At 42.1% G+C, this 22,500-nt stretch overlaps 1 protein-coding gene across 2 annotated transcripts in view; it reads left to right on the top strand.

Moving 5' to 3' along the window:
* The window catches only part of galnt1 (UDP-N-acetyl-alpha-D-galactosamine:polypeptide N-acetylgalactosaminyltransferase 1), a 69,647-nt gene extending 48,350 nt beyond the window's left edge, over positions 1 to 21,297 (top strand). For both annotated transcript variants that reach the window (XM_008277046.1, XM_008277045.1), the window contains exons 5-14: positions 2,296 to 2,462; positions 2,965 to 3,092; positions 3,192 to 3,271; positions 3,635 to 3,805; positions 10,261 to 10,378; positions 10,681 to 10,861; positions 14,372 to 14,511; positions 15,321 to 15,419; positions 15,577 to 15,711; positions 18,227 to 21,297. In XM_008277046.1, the coding sequence (XP_008275268.1) occupies positions 2,296 to 2,462; positions 2,965 to 3,092; positions 3,192 to 3,271; positions 3,635 to 3,805; positions 10,261 to 10,378; positions 10,681 to 10,861; positions 14,372 to 14,511; positions 15,321 to 15,419; positions 15,577 to 15,711; positions 18,227 to 18,373 (1,366 nt within the window). In that variant the 3' untranslated portion in view covers positions 18,374 to 21,297. The remainder of the gene's footprint in view (positions 1 to 2,295; positions 2,463 to 2,964; positions 3,093 to 3,191; positions 3,272 to 3,634; positions 3,806 to 10,260; positions 10,379 to 10,680; positions 10,862 to 14,371; positions 14,512 to 15,320; positions 15,420 to 15,576; positions 15,712 to 18,226) is intronic.
* The last annotated feature ends 1,203 nt before the right edge of the window (positions 21,298 to 22,500 follow it).

Genomic DNA, 22,500 nt, shown 5'->3' with positions numbered 1-22,500 from the left:
TTAATAAGTCCACCCCAGTGTTCGCAGCCCTGTTATCCATCTTCTCCTCTTGCCTGTTGTCCTGTCGGGCATTTCCATCCTTCTCTGTCTCTAAATAAGGGAGTTTGATGTGTGCGCGCTACACTGCGAGGATAATGACTCACACTCTAATTAGTATCACTAATCAACTGTCATCTCGCTGACCCACTATTTCTGCGCGTCTTTCTCCGTTTTAAAATCGGGGATATGCGCTCGGCTGCTCGCTCATTATTCACCCTCTGTTTTCTTCATTTGAAGTTGATAAAGGCCATAAATGATGATCTGATTGATTTTGTGACCGTCTGAATGTGCTTTCGCTGATTTCTGGGCCGGAGCCGTTCCTCTGCGGTTCAGCCCTCTCTTGTGTGGACTCACTTAAGCTGCAGCAGTCTCTCACAATCAGACAGAGGCTGGATTGTTATGTCTCCGCTCGCTTGTTTTTTTTTTTTTCTTTCCTCTTTTCTCTCTCTCTGTTCAAACGAAGCCTACAATTTGACTTATTGCATGCGTCTTTAGGAAGCAGTTTGTGATGCAGTTCACACATTTCCTCTTGTGGCACCTTGTTTTGTTTTTTTTTTTATGTTGTTTGTACAGTCTGTTGTTTCTTCAGTTTTTGAATTATAATTCGCTGTTGGCTTTGTATTCATATGCGAGGTTGAATTATCTTGTCTGGAACAGGACTGAAGCCGACGCTGGTTTTCATTGTCGATTAACCCCAAACGGTTTCTGGGTGTTTATTTGCTCTTGTCACGTTTTTACTCGCTGTGGGCTCAATTTTCACTGCAGTATAAAGTCCTGCTCCTCTATGGGAACAGGACAACCATGACTAGAAGCAGTGCAGTGTGCAGTAGCAGTACAGATACTATACTACTCATTTTTTACATTTACATACCTGCATACACGGCCTGCAGTTCAGCCAAAAACTCCCAGAATTTTTGTCACCAATCTTTACATCATGACTAAGTCTCTTGTGGCTTCTTGGTTGTGCAGAGAATCACAGCATTTTTGTACTTTACAGAATAGGTCAATGCACAGTGTTTATTTTTGGTAATTTTTTAAATGTGACATTTAGAATTGTGAGTAAAGATCACGATTTTAAGCTTAGATTTGAATTATTTTTGCAACATCACAGATGAGCAGTTCACAGATCATTGAAAAGTTGATGGTTCTTCCTCTTTTTACAGTTTCTTTTTAAACTAAACAGTATAATTTTGCAGATTTTTTTGTTTTGTTTTTCTTTTTTTTTTCTTTTCAAATCCACTGGTGGGTTTTGGAGTTCAGAGGCTTAGGCCCTGTTTACACGTAGCAAAAACGGTGATATTTCAATGCATTTGGGCCTTTGGTTCAGATGTAAATTAAGCTATGAGTCACCGAAATCAATCATTTCTGAAAACTCTGGCCAAAGTGGAGATTTGGAAAAACTCTGCCTTTACGTTTGCATGTAGAAAGGAGGAGACAAAGTGTGACGTCACAGTAAGTGGGGGAAAAAAAACATCATCAGCGTGCGCGACCTTGTTTACAGTTTGGCTGCTGTGATAGAAAGTCTATATTTTCAAGAATCGTACTTGTTTTGTCCTCTAACACCACATTCAGGAGTAGCTCCACTTCTCTGTCAGTCCAAACAAATGACCCTCACGCCATTATCGTTGAAGTAACAGGAAGTAATTCGTGCCATTCGTTGTTGTGTTTTTTCCAGGATTCTGATTGGCTAGCATGGCTTTATGCTTCTTGTTACGCTGCCCCCTATAGGTCTGGCATGCTCATAGCAGCTCTTAACGTATTTATGCGGGTTTGTGTAAACAACGTTTTTTTTGATCAATGTGAACAATGTTATTTTTGAAAACGTAGATCCGTTTTTGTAAATACCTGGCTATGTGTAAACGTGGCCTTCGTCTGTCAATTATCTTCTTGATGAACTGATTAGTTCTTTGGTGAAACATGTCAGTCAGACATGTCAAAGCCTAAGATGACAAATGTCCTGTTTTGTCCACAACCCAACGATATTCAGTTTGTTCTCGTAGAGGCGGAAATAAATCAATAAGTATTTGCATTTAAGAAGCTGGAATTAGAGGATTTATACTTTACACACACACACAAAAAAAAAAAATACTCAAACCGTGTAATTGATTAAAAAAAAAAAATACTCAAACCGTGTAATTGATTATGAAAATATGACACCTAATGAATTCATTGTCGCAGTTCTGGTCTGGAGAGTCTTTGTCTGATCCCTCGCTGATATCAGTTTGGTGGCATTAAATATTTTTGTTCTTTTTTTAGGTGCAAGAACAAGTTGTACCCCGATAATCTCCCTCGCACCAGCGTGGTGATTGTATTTCATAACGAGGCCTGGAGCACGCTGCTGCGAACTGTCCACTCCGTCATCGACCGCTCTCCGCACACACTGCTGGAGGAGATTGTCCTGGTGGACGACGCCAGCGAGAGAGGTACAGCTCACACACACACACACACACACACACACACTGTAGATAATTCCTTCAGTGCTTCTTGTTTGAGGCTTAGCCTATTTATTTATCTTTTTTTAGAGATGCTGTATGATTTTGCAGGATTGTGTGTGTCTGGTGCCCAACAGCCAGCCAGCCAGCGTATACATGTATATGGGCTGTGTGTGCCACTCCACCCAGCGCAATGCTGTTAATCCCTGTTTGGGGGAGATTAGGCCCTTAATTCGCCAGCCGCAGGGATTACACTCTGTTATTACCCTCAATCCCCCCCTCCCAGCCGCACCACACACCAACTCTTCACCCCGTGGGACCGCAGGTTGGATGCTGCAGGGAGGGGAGCGCTGGAGTCGGCAGACGTGCTCAGGCACAAAAACACAGGCGCCGCTTACCTTTGATGTCTGCTGCTGGGAGGAGCTTGTAATCCAGCTTTTGTCGTGCACGCGGGATTGTGCGTCTGATTCTTATTTGTGTATTTGTGTGTTAGATTTCCTAAAGCGGCCGCTGGAGCAGTACGTCCGGCGGTTGGAGGTCCCGGTCAGAGTGGTGAGGATGGAGCAGCGGTCCGGACTCATTCGCGCTCGCCTCAAGGGAGCGTCCATCTCCACCGGCCAGGTGCGTGTTCATGCGTGACTCCTGCTGCCCGCTGACCGTTTCTCCATATGCTGTCAGTGCTGCTGCATTTGTCTCATGTTTTCCCTGCGTGGTTCCCAGGTCATAACCTTCCTGGATGCTCATTGCGAATGCACAACAGGTTGGCTGGAGCCGCTGCTCGCCCGCATCAAGCAAGACAAGTAAGACACACATACACGAAACACGCACACACCACTGACAAGCATTAAAAAAAAAAAATCAATAAACTATTGTTGAGCCTGCGGGGGGCTCGCCCTTGTGTTTATCCGCTGCTTAATTACTCATTCTCTGTTTACTGCTCCCCGTAAGCAGGTAGCCGCACACACCAACACAGGTAGAAAGCAGAGCGTAATGAGCGACTGAGTGATGGCTGATGGGAAGTCACGCCATGCTCCGTTGTTTAAATGCGTTATGTTGCGAAGGTGCCACACCTTGCAGATGAGCACTTACTTGTGATTCATGACCACCTGAGGCTACGAGCAGCAGGCTGATGTTGGGCTCGCATGTGTTTGTGCTTGTTGCAGGAAAACAGTGGTGTGCCCCATTATCGACGTTATCAGCGACGACACGTTTGAGTACATGGCGGGCTCTGACATGACGTACGGCGGCTTCAACTGGAAACTGAACTTCCGCTGGTACCCCGTTCCTCAGAGAGAGATGGACCGCCGCAAGGGAGACCGCACGCTGCCGGTCAGGTAAGCAGGACGAACCTTAAAACTAGCTCATATTGTGTGACTTTATATGAAATACTAGAAGTCTTACTTTTCTGGCTCAGAATATAAAAAAGACATTTCATTTTGCTCTGACTCTTGGTTTTAGTCCAGTTTTAAACAGGCTGTTTCACTGTCTGTAGCTTTAAATGCATCTGAGCTGCTGCAGGAAAAAGAGTCTGTCTGCATCTATGATTAAACTGTGGTGTAAAACAGCCAGACCTACCTCCACAGCGCTGACACAGCGAGCAGCACTACGTTGTCATTCTGCTAAGCTCTGGCTTGTTTGTATTTCTTCACACCAATCACGGTCATGTTTGGAGATGCTGAGCCCAGGATGCAGTGACGGTGCCACTGTAAACACCGTCAGGGGGAATTGTTTTGGTGGAGCACTGTCATTAAAAAGAGAGAGTTCACCAAAAGAACCTAGCACACCGGGCTTGTGTGATTGAAATCCTTGGCCACACTTGACATTTTCTGGGTGCAGACTGCTGCTAAGATGTGATTGCTGTTGTTGCTTCATATCGCAAAGGGGATTTTGAATGTGGTATCACAACGGCAGTGAAAGGAGAGAAAGATAGTTACACAGAACTCACAGAGGAAATGGCAGACTGACACCTGATGTCTACTACATAGCAACCAATGTAGACATGAGTCTGAAACCAAGACTTTCTAATGCTTCTAACTTTCGCTGTGTGTGATCATTTTACAAGAAAATCAGATGACGTTCTCAGTAGTTGATGAATATTGGTCAACATGTAGCCTTAGTGAGCTGCGTTTCAGTCACTGTTTCTTACTTGTCCTGTTGCCAGACCTCAAAAGCAGAAAAGTATGTAAACGAGAACAGCTTTATTGGGAATTTGGCTGTATTAAAATGCAGCATATATGAGAAGCTAACAGATGTAAAGAGCGGCTGAGTTTACGTTGCACCCAGTCTTTGTTTATTGCTTTCAAATTAGGCCATCATCATCTTTGAATGTCCCTCAGTGCTACCTTTTCCACAGAGCTCTGACCTGTTAGCCACATTAGCCACACAACACGCTATCACTAAGGATTTTACTATTGCTGTGGTGACATTGTCATCAAAAATAAAAGTAATCCACTGGGTGTTTAGTTTTTCAAGTGCTGGAAGTGCACGAAGGCTCTTGTGTTCAGTCTTGCAGCCAACAGCAGAACATTTGGTGTGTTTTTCTTGTGGCTCAGACATTTTAGAGTTTAGCAGAAGCAGCCCTAGAAAGTAAATGAACCTGGTGAAGCAGCTGCTCATTGTAATAAATAGTTCACCTGGTTACCCAATTTCCACAGAGAAACTGGATAACATCCTTTCTGGGCTAGAGGAATGGCAGCAGTAAGCATTTTTGTACTGTCACAGCTTTTATTAAAAATTTCCAAGCTTTTAAAACAAACAAAACACAATAAAAACAGATTTTCACCACGTGGGACCTTAAAGTCACATCTCTCTGCAAGTTTTTCCGTCTGGAACAGTTCCAGTGACCTCTCTGTCAGGTCAAATGAAAAGGGAATTTTCCTAACAAGACAGAAATGAGTAATATTAGTTCCATAATCAGACCCACATGATCTTTCATACACACACACACCAACTCTGTCAGACAGCTGTTTAAAATAACATATCCTGTGAGCTTCAGCATTCGCAGTTTTGATGTGCGCAGAGTAATTATGCTTCACCATTCAATTTGTCACAGTCACACAGTGTTCTGAGGGCGAGAATCGTGAAAGAATACAGTGAACTTTCCTCCGTGTACGAAGTCGAGATGTTTATGCAAGAGCCTGTTATTTTGCTTGTTGTATAGTTTCTCATGGCTCAGACCTTGGAGCTGAAATCCAGAGCTTATTTCTGCCTGTCTATCATCTCTTCTTCCTGCTCTTGTTTCTAAGCGCGCTCGACGCCAATATTCAAGGTCACACACATAATATATCTTACGTAACACCCCGCGCCCCTGTTTTCGGCTGTTTTTCACAGTTCAGCTCGACAAAATTTTCCTAAGGGTGTCTCTTTAAGTGGCCTAAAAAACAAAAATGGGTTGTAGTGTCAGGGCAGGAAATTACTTTACACTAATGACATGATTTACATAAACCCCGTTCTGTCATGAAGCTGTTACACATTGTTGGGAAAGTGGAAATGCTGTTGCACTTACAGTTAGGCCTGAATTTATTCATACCCAGGGGAAACTGTGATTTATAGTGATGTTTTTTTGCCAATAGGTTTCTTCTGGCTGGAAATAACATAAAGGTGACAGATGACAATAAAACATTGTGTTAGAGATGTTAATGACACAGTGTTTCTGCAGACTAGTTGATGTTTTCCTCCACAATCCACTCCATAGCCCCAAAGCATCACATTCCACCACCATGTTGGACTGTTGGGATGCTGCTCTTGGCCTTGAGTGCTTCTCCTTTCTCTGTGTCCAAACATGTCCATGTTCATGAAGTGATAAGCAGCAGCTTTCTTCTTTGTCTTGGAGAAGTGGATCCTCCTTGTCTCCATGGAGACCAGCCTTGTTGTTGGTCTGCTGGAGTGTCTGATTGACATGTTGCTACCAGAACTGCTCACATCCATCAGGATGCTCTTGGTGCTGGTCTTTGGGTTCTTCTTGGCCTCCACCATTCTTCCAGTGCAGGGCTCACGTCTGTCCTCCTGCAGCCCTTTGACATGTTTCACAGTGAGAAACTCCTTGGACTTTTTCATGAAGCTTCAAACTGTAGACCTTGAAAAGACTTGATGACTTTATAGGCTTTAAACATCTTGTGAGCAGCAGCGATGTGCAACTGGAGGTCCTAACTAAGCCCTTAGGCTTTAGCCATGACTTGTAACTGACTAGAGAGCTACCGCATCAGCTGTTCTCAGTTCATAGTGTGGTGTATGTAGTGTTTGTAGTGTTTACAGTGAATGCTGTAGTTCAGGGGTCAGCAACCCACAGCTCCGGAGCCCCATGTGGCTCTTTCCTACCTCTAAGATTATGGTGATCTTATAACATTAAAATAAAATGTGTTCAATTTTTTCTCGCTCAAAATATGCGTCACAACCACCGATGTGCAACAAAATCCAAATCCTCTGGGTGACTTTTTTTTCTTCTCAAAAGCAGCTAGCAACAAATCTAGCGACTCTTTCTGGTGTTACTGGAGACTTTTCTGGTGTTTTGGAGACTCTGACATGAACACCCGTAACGCTCTGCAGTTCCTGTCCTCAGCGACCAGCAGTGCTGTCGTGAGCTCCTCCCGTCCCAAAGCGCTCACAGGCGGTCAGCAGTCTGGTCAGCAGTCAGCAGGACAACCAGATGTCAGTTTTACTTTGCTGCAGGTGGATCATTTAAATTTAAATACGAGGAGGATTCAAATAGACATTGAGTATTTTATTTCAAAGTAGCCTTCAACCCAGCGTCTTTTTTTTTTTTTCTTTCAGAGTTCAAAATGTTTTTGTTGCAGGCAGAAACAAAATTTAGTTTTCTCTGTAGTAGTTCATTGATTTCATAAATGCAACACGCTGTAGTTTTTTTATACATAGATAGTGTTTTCTTTTCTATGGGAATGGGTCCAAATGGTTCTTTGAGTGTTTAAGGTTGTTGACACCTGCTCTAGAACATGGTAGAAATTAGGCAAGGCAAGGCAGGCTTATTTGAAAAGCACAATTCGTACCCGAGGCAATTCAAAGTGCTTCACACAAAACTGCAAGAAAACAGATAAAGTCAATCCACAAAACATAAACACAATCATTAATTAATTGCATTAAAAGCAAAGAGGCAGATAAAATCAATCCATAAAAACATAAATATAATCATTAATTAGAAGAGTACAGATACAATACTTTCATCTGTCATGTGCACAACTAAGTAGAAATGTTTACAGCCTTTATCAGGAGCATTTGGAATGGTGCAGACGCTGCGACAGATTCAAGGGATGTGAATAATAAACAGAAAAACAGACATAGTTCAGACTTATCATCCACATCTCCTCATGTTGCCTGTATTGTCATTTCCAGATTGATCAAATAAAAATTCACTATAAATCGGAGCTTAACAGTGCAGAATCTAAGAAATTGCACCGATGTGATTACAACTGTTTACATGCATATTCCGTTAGTCAGATCTCTGCTGATACCTGGTAAATTGTGCTTTAAGCTGCAGGTGTTTTTCTTTTGCCCTGTGAGGAAACCTCGGCGGCGCTGGAGGAAACCTCAGCTGCTAAACTGCTTATTACAGGCTCATCTACCTTATAATTTACACTAATGTGCAAAAGTCTGGACTCACTTGAGAAGTTTTTTTTTTTTTTTTTAATCTCTGTTGAAAAGAAAAACAAACATCTAACAAAGACTTTAAAAATCCTCTGAGCGTATTAAATTGCTCTGCGTCAATTAGATGCTGTGAGTCCTTTGTTGCCGTTTAATGCGACAGTGTTTGTGCCCGTTTCTGTGTTATGATATGCTTAGGCAATAAACACTGCTATTATGTATGTGAGAGACAGTCTCTGTTTGGATAATGGCTTTAATTAGAATCAAGTGTTTGCCATAAAATTAGTGGGTTTCGGTTTGTTTTACTGTGATGTGTTTGAGTCTCGTAAAAATAAGAGATTTAATTGAAAGCCGAGGAGTTTAGAGAGCTCGGATGTGTTTACAGCGAGAAGAAAAGCACACTTATACTCTCCGTATTCCCGTCTTTGTTTTACACGTATTATCTCTCGATTGTTCAACAGCGTTTGTGCGTTGTTTAACAAGCAAGTATTTGTTTTTTTTTTCCTCCGTTTCTTGTTGCTTATTACTTCGCACCCGCAGCCAAATGCTATAAACAAACTCGTCACCCTGCGCGCTCTCAGGACGTGTTTGTCTGTTTGTATGCAAGGTATTGTGTTTTGCTAAATGAACTTGGATGTTAACCGAAAACAAAAACAGAGCAGAAGGGGAAAACAAGCCTCGTCTACAAAGGAGGAAACCGTTCTGCCCTGTGAAGGGGGGAGAAACAGGGGAAGAGCGCCGAGGCAGTGACATGACCATCACAACAACAGAGCAGAAAAAACAGGATTAAAAAAAGAAAAAAACAGGAAAACGCCAAAGAACAGAGGGTGAGAGCGGTGAAATATAAAACCCTGATGGGATGTGTAGATACAGAGCGACCTTTAGAAAGCCGGCCATCGGTGAATTAAGTAGCAGTGGCCAGCCTCGCTCTTAACCCTTTGAAGTTTTTGGGTTCCTATCATGTTTTTTACTCACCATGCGTTCATTTTTCACTCCTTCAACCCTGTAGAAACAGCACAACCATGTGTAGAAATAAAGAGGACTCAGAAAGGGCTTTTGTACAGCATGACTTAGTTAAAAAGTCGTAATTCCTAAAAAAAAAAAGCATCAACATGTACACAGGTGTTACTAATACTGGGGTGGGGGAGTGGTTCTGCATACTGTACATATTTTACTACTTATAATTTGACAACCTCTTTAAACTGTAAGGTTTCCACTCCGCCCTGCACATCAGCTCTACCAAGATATTTCACCATGCTGAATGTATCTCTCACAAACTTGCTTCTCAGTTCACTGTTTTTAGCCATGCTGCATTTATTTTATTGTATTGATCCAGTTTATTTTCCTTTTCTCTTGTCTTCTCTCTGTGCAAACATGGCCTGCAATTCAAATGAAAAGATTTATTTGTCACAATTTTAGAAAATAGGATGTGCTAGGTATCTAAGTATCGCGAATCTGATCAAATATCACAATTTTAGGCAGATTTTTTTTCCGGCATTTATGCAACAGAACTGTTTGTCTCACATTACACGTTCTTCATCTCTATGGAGACGGTATAGTCATGCCTAGAAGTCGGGACAATTAAAAAATCATAAAAATAAAATGAGTTTTTATAACCTCTACTATGCGTTTTTCAAACCACTCAGCACATCAACTCTGGAAAGATGTTTCGTCGTGCTGAATCTATCCTCCAACAACTTGCTAAACGCCTTTGTATATTGAGTTTGAGCCGTGACACTTCTATTTTATTGATCCAGTGTAATTTATGTACTTGCTGTCTGCTCTGTGTAAACCCAGCCTGCGTTTTAGCTGAAAAGTCCTTCAATTTTTGTTACCTGACGCACGAAAGAGTCATTCATGACTCTAAGTTGTGCTGAGGAACGCAGAATTTTTTTTGTTTTTCCCACAGAATCTTAATTTATTTTTGTCAAACTTTTAAATGAAATATGTAGAAAAAAGTTACTTTGATGAAATATCACAATTTTAGGCTTTGATTATGTTCATTTTCCCAACAGAGCTGCACATCATACCTGTTGGATAGCTGAAAATCTGACATTCTTTCTGTTTTTGCTGTTTCTTGCTTTGAGAAGTGGTGTAAGTTTGAGTGATTTTTCAACTAACCACGCCTGTCATACCTGCTGGCAGGTTGTCTGGTCCGGCGAGTTAATTCACTCCTCTGCTGTCTCTTCTGCAGGACTCCCACCATGGCAGGCGGCCTGTTCTCCATAGACAGAGATTATTTTCAGGAGATCGGCACTTATGACGCGGGCATGGACATCTGGGGTGGAGAGAACCTGGAAATCTCCTTCAGAGTGAGTGAACGCAGCCACTTGACATGACGGTATTCTTCCATGCGCTGGCAGGCGTTCAGGAGCGCCTGCTCGGGTTCACAAACACACAGATGTTGCACTTGGAGGTTGACTAAGTTGTTGACTCGACTAATACTTTGTCAGGCGTCGTCCCGACTGGCTTTCAATCAAACCTATTCATGCTGTCACAACACAGACAGGACCGGTCTGCGTCATCCATCACGCTCGGTGACCAGGCCTCGCTGTATGTTTGTTCTGAGAGCTGCACCGTATGTCTGCGCTGACTTGGGACTTGTTCTCCGCAGATCTGGCAGTGTGGTGGGACTCTAGAGATCGTCACATGCTCCCACGTGGGCCACGTGTTCAGAAAGGCGACGCCCTACACGTTCCCCGGCGGAACAGGACAGATCATCAACAAAAACAACCGCCGCCTGGCAGAAGTCTGGATGGATGAATTTAAAAACTTCTTCTATATCATCTCTCCCGGTGAGTCGGGCTGCGTGTGTGCACGTGTGAGTGTGTGCGTGTGTTCATGCAGGTTAATAGATGCTACGTAGCGTGAAATTACTCGCCGCCCCCCCGCGCTGCGCTGTTGGATCACCACCGCAGTATCGCACTGTCGCCGGGGTTAATGGCGAGATCACACCTGCCACAGAGATTAACCTCCACACATGAGCACATACATGCAAAGTCGCTTGAACACACAAAAACACACACACACACACACACAAGCTGGCAATGGAGAGACAACCTAAAGAAAAGTGAAACTCCCTAATTGAAAAGTATTTATAGACGCAAAGCAACTCCTACAACTCTTTAACTCTCTAACTTTCAATCAGCGACTGTAGATTGAGCACAAGGCTCCCATTCTGTCATTTAGCTCCAGTATTTGACTGGTTTTATGATGTAGTACGAGTTGTGATCATTAATTCACAAACTGCCTGTAGAGATCAAAAGCCATACCTGATTTTAATGTGGCTGTTGAATAGGGCTGCAACTAATGGTTATTTTCATAATCGATTATCCTGTCAAGTATTCGATTAATCGTTTTTAAACAACCATTTTTGTTTAGCCTTTATTTACCTAGGTAAGTTATTAAGAACATATTTTTATGAAGAAAAAGAAAAAAGAAGATGATTGTGCATTTTACTGCATTTTGTTTAACTAATTTCTGTGTAGCTCAAATCAGATGGAACACAACGAGCTTCATGTCTACCTCATCACTGTAAAGCTTTTTCAATTCAAAGCGTCAAACACAAAAAATAAGGTCAAATTGTTTTTTGTGTTTTTTTTTTCAAAGTTTGCAGGTCACTCGTCGTTTTTGTAGATTTCGTGTGAAGTGCTCCCACACTTTGGATGACTTTTGACTTTCGGAGGACTTTGTGAAGTTTTCCCTCCTGATTTCTCTCGTTTCTCCTTTTTCTTTGAACTTTCGCCAGCCGCCTCTCGCTGAATGCATTGACTGTGCTGTGGCGCACATGACGCGAAACAAGGCCGGCTATTGACTGTTGGCTACTTCTCCTGCTGTGCTGGTAGATTACAGCTACCGGTGGCTCATTACTGCCACACTTTGGTGGCTGCTATAACAGATTGGTTGAAAATTCGAAAAACAGGCCGCTTACGGTAAAAAAAAAAAAAAAAAGTATTAATGAAATTAGTTGACAACTATTTTAATAATCGACTAAATCGATCAGTTGTTTGAGCCCTACTGGTGAAGCGGTCTTCTCGTGCAGCGATGCTCTGCTCCCAGTGCTCCTGCAACACCTGTAACACGTCACCATCCGCGGTGAGAGTTGAATCTCGTAAACTGTGTCAAAACGGCGACCCTTCAGCCTTAATTCATCTCGGTCCCAGGGTGATAAATCTGGTGAGCAGAACAGACGGAGAGCAACCATTCTGTTTTTGTGGCCAGAACTTATCGAACTGTGACGGGCACACAGCGTATTGGAGCGCCAGCATGCCACCACACTACTGTTCAGGTTGTTTACGCCAAATGTTCTTCTTTGGGGAAAGAATTCACGGTACACAACCTCCTGGTGCTCCTTGTCTGGTTTTCCCGCTGTGAAAACTGCTGTTTGTTCTCTTGGTGGTGGCCACAGACCCACCTTTCAACACCAGGCAGCTGACCGACACAGAATTTGCTGTTTGATTCCAGCTTGAGCTCCATTGAGAAATCACACGTGCACCTACAAATACTTTCAAAAATGTCAACAAAGTCGGAACAAAGGTTCTGATATTAACTTGTTGTTCGCCCCTCCTATAACATACAGGCTGGCAGAGCTGGAATAAAATGAGCGACTTCTCTACAGCAATCTGACCAACATCAGCTAATATTTAGCGGCACTAAGTAGATCAGTTCTCCTGCACAGTGCCGGGATCAGCAGGTTTCTGTTGTAGTTGTGCTGACTGGTCTGAATGTTTGGTATTTGTGGTTAAACGTGCGATTACACCAGAATGACAAAAGCCGTGTGAAGGTAGTCTTTCATAACATCCATGAAGACGATATTTCTTCATTCAAAGCGGAACAGTAGAGACTCCTTCTCTCAGTTTTACTGTTCTTCTATGAGCTTCATTTAATAACAATCAGCAAAGTAGAGCGTCGGTGTTCTTGAACATTTCAATCATCAAAGCTAATGTGCTGCTGCGACACACAGTAAGTTGTTTGAACTAGCTGTAAGTTAATGCTGTGAGTAACATAATGCCTCGTGTAATCCAATATCTGTGGTGGATGCTGTCGTGTCAGGTCACACGACCTCCTCATAAACAGAGATGTATGTTCCCTGCTTTGAGAAGTTTTAGCAGACTGTGTAAACTAATCAGGTCTGAGACTCTTAAAGTCCAGCAGGTGCACTTTGGATTCACATTTAGGTTTCGTCTTTTCAGCTGAATTGCTTTTACAGTATTTATTACTGCTCGTCTGTGCAGCAAAGTCTTAGTGACAAAAATAAATTAGAATTGACATCAGATGTAATCGTAGTTACAACCTGCATACAGTTGTGTGTCAGTGAATACAACCATTACTCTGGTTTGACTTTGTCATTGACTCATCACTGCAGGGTCATCCTAATATCTAATTATGTTAATATCTGTGCAAGCTTTTATACAATACAATTTGTAAACCCTTCACTAATACAATCATGGCATTTATTTCCACATATTGTTCCTAATTTCTAAGTCGCACAGCATCCCACCATCATGGTTCTGTTATTCACAGATTCCAGACAATCTTCTTCATACTATATTATGAAAATAAGTTTGCATTTTATGGTGAGATACATGTAAAAATGTGACAATTTCAGAGTGCAAAGTATTTTTTCCCTCGATATAAAGGCTAATATAAACAATCTGCAACTATTATCATATTAAAAGATAGAAGATGTGAAAAGCCCAGGTTGTTCTGAAACAAGATGCAGCATGTTGACTCGTCCTTAAAATAACCAAGATAACAGCGTCAAAGCTAAGGTAGCGAAATTACCCCGAAGATAGCCTCAAGCTCCTAGTGTTCGAGACAAAACCAGAAAGAGGAGAAACGGAGCCGACATTTCTCATGATGCACCCGCACGAGCAAACCAAACACTTTGTGCTGAGTGTTTAGAACATATTGAGGGAACAGACACCGCATTACTGGCAATGAGGAAGTGGATTATCATGCAAGACTGGCCCGGCTTTACTGGAACCTTTAGTGGTGGATGCAAGCCGACAGCAGCCGCTGCCTTCTGCAGAGCAGCGAGCGGCGCTTTGTCGAAACGTGATTTGATGCTCAACAAATAGGTTTCTGTTGGAGTAGCCCCTCAGCCCCACTGAAGGATTCTTCAAGTGCTCGACCATTAGACGGGCGAGTCTTGGTGGTTTCAGGCTGAGCATCAGATCAATGTGCGGTTCTGCTCTTTAATAAACAAAGCTGACATGGAAAATGCAGTGAGCGGCTTCTCAGCAACCTGTGTGAAGCCAGTGATTGTGTCATAGCGACTAACCTGCGTGTTGTGTTTTGTCCAGGTGTGACCAAAGTGGACTACGGTGACATCACGTCTCGCACCGCCCTCAGACAAAAGCTTCAATGTAAACCCTTCAGCTGGTACTTGGAGAACGTCTACCCCGACTCACAGATCCCCAGGCACTATTACTCACTGGGAGAGGTACACTCACTCACATATCACACCGACAGTCACTGAGTCTGTCCAGCCCCTTTCAGACAGGCACTCCTTTTTGTTGCTCTGACGGATGCTGAACGTGTTGGCTTCATGTCTGCCTGCTCATTTCTGTATCACTTTTAACCCAGCACAAGCCTGGACTGCACCCAGTTACATTAATGTGTCCTAACAGTGCTTCAGGTTCTGCATTTCAGCACCAATATTTGCTCAGAACATCACAGAAAGGCTTAATACACAGTTTGTGTGCTAAAAACACGACACGCCGACTTTGTTCTATGACTTTAGGTCTATTAGGCTAAAAACGGAAAAGCCCGTAATGCTAGAACTTGTATGGAATTAAAATAGACACCAACAGATTAGATTAATGATACTCAACAGTAATTTATGCAATCCAAGTTTTTCTTCTCCCCCAACAAGACATTAACAGGAACTGAAGTCTGTTGCATCCAGCTGTTTAGAACTGTTTCCTTTGAGTTTGTTAAATCCCTGCAGCATCAGACAGCAGTGGGATCTACGAGTGTCTCCAAGGAGAGAGAACTGCAACAACATTAACTTCCATGTTTAGTTCTAAGTATAAATCAGGATCTAGCAGCAGGTCATGGTGTTTTACTGGTGTGGTGTCTGTCTGAATGACACTGTGAGGAACATTAATGAAAAAATGGCTTCTTCCTAAATGATAGAATACTGACTTCAACAGATTAATGAATGTTCCACATCCCACGTCGTTCTCTAGCAAAGGTTTTTGTTCAGGTTGTGGTGTTGCTTACTAAAATCTTTCCATGTGTTTGGCTAAGATCCGCAACGTGGAGACCAACCAGTGTCTGGACAACATGGCCCGCAAGGAAAACGAGAAGGTCGGCATTTTCAACTGCCACGGCATGGGAGGCAACCAGGTACCAGACAAAATAGAAATAAATACAGAATCAAAACTAGAATTTCAGTAAATGTTAAAGCCAGTTACATGATTCTTGGCAGCAGTCTTGAAACAGGGAAGTACAAAGAAGAAAGCTCTGATAAAGATTAGTTTTAAAATGTAAAATCTGTCTTCAGGTCTTCTCCTACACGGCCAATAAAGAGATCAGGACGGACGACTTGTGTCTAGACGTGTCCAAGCTGAACGGACCCGTCATGATGCTCAAGTGCCATCACCTCAAAGGCAACCAGCTGTGGGAGTACGACCCTGTGGTGAGTACAAGAAAGTAGAATTATGTACGTGTGAGGACTGGAGCTGCAGCAATGGATCGACTAGTTATCAACTATTAAATTATTCGTAAGCTATTTTGTTCATCATGTGTTTATAAAAAGAAAAACGCCAAAATGCTCAGATTCTAGCTTCTTAAATGTGAGTGTTTTGTGGCTCAACTTCAGTAACCATCTCACACCCAGGCAGCTTCTTATTTATGCTCTTTTCACATTTTTTGTCACTGTGGGCTCATTTTTAACTGCAAAAGAAAGTTGAATTTCTTTGAGTATTCACTTTATAAATATGGAAAATAAATAAAACCAACATGTAAAACAGTTTTCCCCACAGATGCTGCTAATATTGGAAACAAATGGGACCCCACATGCTTTAGATATTTAACTACTTGCATTTTTACAGTGTCAACAAACTGTATTTTTAATCACATCAGCTCTTGAATCTATTGTGTGCTGTTTTATGCCAATGCTGCATTTATTCCATTGATCAAATTTGTTTTATTTTCCTTTTTTTGCGGATTTTTTTCCTTTAAAACCAGATTCTGGGGTTTTAGGGTTAAAAAAAATCAATTAAAACTTATTTTTACTGCATTTTTTGTGTCCCCACATATTAAAAACATGTGTTTCTTGTTACATAAAGACACTGATAACATCACTAAACAAGGCTTTATCTGCAGTGAACATGGCTCAGCAAATACATCCCATAATAGAAGGTGAATAGAACAAGAAGCGAGCCCGGTGAATTCCCTGTACAAACCAAGTTTGACAACACATGCTTCAAACTGGCTGTCATTTCCGTTAGCTGATTATTTATAGTCTGTAGTTTCTGGGTGATATATCCGAGGTGACACATTACCCAACTCAACCGCTGCATACCTAACGCTGCGAGCCAAAACTAAACTGAGCCTCACAATTAAAACCTGAAAAAAAGGGAAGAAGAAGAAGAAGGCAGGCAATGTTGAAGTTGTAAATATGAGGAAACGTTTACAATTTTTAACCCTTGAAAGCCCAAAAGCAGCTCTGAGAGGCGTGTTGTCCTAAATGACACCAGATTATCAGAAAACAGACATCGTTAATGCAGAAATAACTCTTTTTCAACTGTCTATAAACACATTGTGTGCGGTGTAGAGTTTTGTCAGGAAAAAAATAACTAAAATATTTCACCAATATCAAGTTATTCTCCATATCTCATTTAAAACTGTTTGCACCACATTCAGTAAAAACGTCCCTAATAAAAGTAGAATAAAACAGACTTGATCAATAAAATGAATGAAATGAAATGAAAATGAAAAAAAATACTTTATTTATCCCAGAAGGGAAATTCAATTACAAAAGGGTTATCAGCCCCGAGCCGGATTCGAACTCGGGGCCTCTGACTCCAGGGCCATTGCCCGGTGCGGGAAGGGGCCAGCTTAGCATGGTGAGCTATATGCACCCTTATGAATGCAGCATGGTTCAAACACAGTGTGCAGAGAAGCACGTTGTTGGGGAAATGTTGCACATGTTTATTCTGGGTTTATTCAGTTTTTGTAAAATGAATAGTCAAAGAAATTCAACTTTCATTTTGTAATGATTCATAACTTTGGAAGATACGTCCAGCATGCTGAAATATCTTCCTTAATGTCAACAGTTGTGGAACATATGTCAGGTTTGTAGAGGTAATAGAAATGTAAATATTCATACCATGTGAAGCCCCATTATTTATTTTCCCAATATTGGTAACATGTGGACATGTTTGAAAATGTTTTGCATGTTGTTTGCAGGTTTATTTACTCAATTTTTGAGAAATAATTCATTTTAGAAATTCAACTTAAATTTTTTCTGATTTGTGGCATTATAACTTTGGAAGACACATTCAGCGTGCTGAAATCCCTTCCTTAATGTCAACAGTCATGTTAAAAAACGTCAAGTTTGTAGAGGTTATAGAAATGTAAAAAGTTAAATATCTACAGTTTGTAGATTCACTGGTTTTCTTCATCATTCATGTGCACATTTGGAAAAATGTTGTACATGTCAAATCCAGTTTTCTTCATTTTGTAAAATGAACCATCAAAGATCAAGAAATAGTTCGTCTTCTAGTCGTAGTTGTACTTCATGGTTGGTCTGTTTCCATAGAGGTGCAGGACTTTTATGTTGCAGTGAAAAATGAGCCCACAGTGAAGAAAAATGAGACAAATATACGACATGTTTTCCCTTTAGGTTGCCAACGTTTACAGCAGTTACACACAACTGTTCATGTCGGTGTTGGTACCAGTATCAGAATGGTCGTCCGTGGTTATGTGGACTTTCACTCCACATTTAGTCCTTCTTAAGCAATATCCAGACACGAATGTACACTTCCAATACTGTCAAAAGTCAGTAATGCAGTAACTGCCACAAACTGCTTGAGGTTGAGAGGGCTGGATAAATCTTTATTTACACACTTCTGTAAAACCATGTGAACCAGTTTCCATCCCGCCTCTCACAAACACACACTTGGTTTGTGTCTCCTGTTTGTGTGCAGAAGCTGACCCTGGTCCACGTCAACAGCAACCAGTGTCTGGACAAGGCCAGCGAGGAGGACAGCCAGGTGCCCAGCGTCAGAGACTGCTCGCACTCGCGATCCCAACAGTGGCTGCTGCGCAACGTCACACTACCGGAGGTCTTCTGACCACACTCTGCACACCCACAAACGCACACACTCACACACACAGCGGCCCACAGCGAGCAGTCGGGGGAACGGACGCGTTTTGTCGAAACGGGGCAGCGGGGGGGGAAAAAAAAAAAGAGACTTCCCACGAGGGGATTCGGGAACAGAGGAGGACGGACTGGACGGTACTACCTCTGTCAGAAACCAGAGGGAGGAGCGAGTTCGAGCCTCCTGGGACGAGAGGAAAGACTCCTTCTGCGAGACCACGGCTCTTGTTTCACTTTTTTTGTTTTTTTGTTTTTTTTCAAAAAGAGAGTGACTCGAACACGAGACCGGCTTCCCCTCAACTCATCACTTAACGTTTACTGACTTGCCTCTTATGAGAGAGTGTGTGCACTTATTTGTGTGTGTGTGTGTGTGTGTGTGTACTCTTGAGATGAATGTATGCTTTGAGAGAGGGGCCTCGATTCCTTGTTGATTTCTTCTTCTTTTTTTTCTTTTTTTTTTTATTTAATTTTGTAAAAGGGTTTTGAAAATGAAGAAGGATGCATGTGTGAGCGTGTGAGTGTCAGAGCCCCTCCTACAGTCTTGCAGCAGTGTTTGTCTCCCTCTGGTGTTACTCCTTTAGCATTTCATCTTACAGACTGAAGCCTCGGCGCTGAGGAAATATCCGAGAGACAGCACATTTCAAAAGGAAAAAAGACAAAAAAGAAAAAAAAAACAAAAACACGGACCCGACGTCTGCCATCAGCAGAGATCTAGAGATAGAGAAATACGATGTTTGTGATATCTTGAGATTTCTATGTCCAGTTTTTACATGGCTTGTCTGTTTCTACTGTTTCAGTAACCCTAGTTTGTCTGTCTGTTGTCTTTAAAGATGTTTAACATGAAGCTAACTCACACACACATACATGCATATATAAACTGATGTTCACTGCCTGATGTAGTGTTCAACCGTAGGGAGCTCTCCCATGAGGCACTACACATGCTGTATACATATAGGAGAAAAAAGGGCCGCCCTCTGGCCTCATACTTAAATCCATTTGTCATATCTTCTTCTCAATGACCTCTCTGAAGAAAAAAAAAAAAAAAAACACTCCAAGGGCTTCTTTCCTCCAGTGGAGTGTGTGGATGTGTGTGTGGGTGTGAACGCGTCAATCTATAGTCCATCAGCTCCCTACGACGGACAGATTCCTGGGTCATCGCATAGAACATCAGCCAAATGTGTAAAAATCATCAGAACCAGCTGATCTTTTTTTGTACTTTTAGTATATTTAATGAAGCCATGCTAAATTTTACCCTCATACTGTGAATGGTTTTCGACTTACAGCCCCTCAAAGTACATAGGGGCTGGCTGGGATTCTATTTCTTAACTTTATATACATGTGATGATATTTAAAAAATGTTTTGACACAGAAAGAATCATGACTAAAAGATGAGGCTGGTATCAAATGTAGGTCAACATGTGACCTGTCATTTGCTGTAACTTGTTCACCCACATGGTAATATGACGTTGACAGGTTACCCAAAGATGCACTTTTTTTTTTTTTTTTTTTTTTTTTTCGGTGAATTCTAACTAAAAATATGTTAACCGATGAGGTCAGAGGATGAGGGTTTGCTGTGTTTGACACTGTAGTGACCTGAGGAGGCGCTTACTTGGACTACTGGCTATTTCATGTTGGCAAGCAGAGGCTGTTGTTGGGGTTTAGCGAGCGAAGGGGCACCATGACAAAGACTTCTGTGGTATTTAATGACCTCCCCTTTTTAAAGGGTTGGCTGGGGTAGAGAAGTGAATCTGACAGTGGCTCATGTCGCTGACACGCGTTTACAGCCAGCGTCATGTTATTACATTTTTATCAGTATTAATCGAAGAAAGTTGGTGCTGAAAGAATCGTGCTGAACAAAAACAAGATTCTGGCTTCAGATCGTGGATGTAAACTCGATGTACTTGCAGTTTTGAACAGAACTCTGTGTGCACTTGTGAAGTTATGGGCCTCAGAAATGATGATAAAGAACATTTTAGCGTGACTTTATGCATTACAAGGGCCTGTAACTCTGAAAATATTCACAGTACGACGGTAGAATTGTGCATGGCTTCTTTAAACATACTAAAGTTACTGCACATAAAAAAAATCTTCTGATTCTGAGGACGTCTTGTGGGACCTTGATCAGATTTTCTATGGGATGACCCTCTTCGCCCGACAGCCTGTAGCGTAGAGCGGCTGCAGATCCCCGCTTCCTCCTCTAGCAGCTGTTATTTTCTACACAGAGCCGAGCGTCCGCCCTCTCCTGTGGACGTATGTGCAGGAGGGAAGGATATCAAAGTAGCATCGCTGAGGGGTTTTTATTTAGGACAACTAATCAGGGACAGACTATTAACCGTAGACAGCCAAAGGGGAGCGAAAGGGTCCAACTGTGGATTTAGCGAGAGCACAGCAGCAGCAGCAGATGACATATCCTAATCCATAACTACATATCTCACTTTTGCGAGCTCACTGGCAGTATTTCACTATTCATATCTCGGCGAGAGATCGACAGACAGCCGCGTCATCCTCATTTCAACCGCTTTCTTTCTTGTTTTGTATCACTCCTGCCGCTGCGAGTCAGGGCACGAGGCGTGACTTCAGAAACATTTTGTCTTCCTCCAGTGGAGGGAGGGTTTACACGTAGGACACGTCATTGGTTCATCTTTGTGGTGGACGTGGTAGTGAGAGGATTTTTCATGTCTGAGCGAGTGACTGTGGTGAAGGTGTGAGCGTTTTTTTTTTTTGATTGCGAGACAAAGGGAGTGTATCGCTTGTTGTGGGTTTATTTTGTTGTTTTGTTTTTGTTTTTTTGTGGGGGAGGGGGGTGGCAAGGGGGCTTGAAAGTAACTGACATGTCCAGGCTTCCACACTGAGCTGATCCAAATGTAGAAAATAAAGGTGAAAAAGTTTACAGAACTATTCCAGGAGAGTGGTGATTTGTGCACGAACCAGACAGTGTTTTCTAAGCAGGAAGGTGGGTTGATTACATCACTGGAAAATAAGTTCAGTTTGATTTTAACTCGGTGTGTGACTACAAACCCTTACAGATTTATTTTATGTTAATTTTTGAGAATTTAAAAATACCACTGAGCAAAGATATAAAAGCAGCATGCAAATGTTCTTCTTTTCTGACTTGGAGGAAATGTTAAAAGATCAAATATTTTTTGTTTTGGTTAGAAAAGTAGTTTTTTTTTTTTTACTTTAACCAGAAGTTTCTGTTTAAGTGGTGGTAAATTCTCAGCCACTGATTCTGGTCAGATGTGGCTTTAAGGACAATTATTAGACAGTGTAGCCAGTATAAAGGCACTTCTTTGACTATAAAAGTCCACCTTAAAAGAGAACAGGCTGCTGTATGTCAGAGCTGTAGCCTGAACATCCACAACTCAACCATTTGTTGACAATCTCGTCCATCTTACAATCTGCTCAAACTGTGAGGAATCTCCTGAAGGGAGCTCGTTTGCCACCTTCTCACTTAGGCTTCGATCTAACAGCAGAGCGGCGTCATAATCATTTCCAGTGGTCGACGACTCATGTTTGGTGGACACCAGCGATATGGAGGACGGTCCTTTTCATTGATGGATGTCAGTTTGAGCTGTACAGAGCAGATGGCAGAGCATGCAGATGTCAGCATCACACTGAGGAATTATGCTATGGGAAGGGTTAGACCACAAAGAAGCCGTCTTCACTTCATCAGTGGTGATTTTAACCCTATTCAGGACTTTGGAGGTCTTTAGGTGACAGGTATTGTTCTTTAATTTTTTAAGATTGTTGTTCAAATATAAAAAGAGGGCCATTTGTCATGCATTTGGAACGAAAAATACGTCAACTTATCAGAAGATGTATTTAACATCGTATAAAAGTCTATAATGAATACCAACAAATATTTTGCACATATTCTTTCTTGGGGTCCAGTGGACCCCGAAAGACCTTCTACGTGTGGCAACATGAAAGTCCTGAACAGGGTTAAAGCCCAACGTCATCCAGATAAAATCCTCTGTCATGTTTATCCCGCTCATTCGTCGCCATCACTTGACGTTTCAACCCAACAACGTTCATCCTCATGTCTCCACAATCTGCACTGTACTCCTATAGCAGCTGGAAATGTCCCAGATCTACAACCTG

This window comes from Stegastes partitus, unplaced genomic scaffold, assembly GCF_000690725.1.
Source record: "Stegastes partitus isolate 25-593 unplaced genomic scaffold, Stegastes_partitus-1.0.2 Scaffold88, whole genome shotgun sequence".
Classification (NCBI taxonomy): Eukaryota; Metazoa; Chordata; class Actinopteri; family Pomacentridae; genus Stegastes; species Stegastes partitus.
The sequence above is the reverse complement of the archived record's forward strand: the minus strand, read 5'-3'. Positions and strand labels throughout refer to the sequence as shown.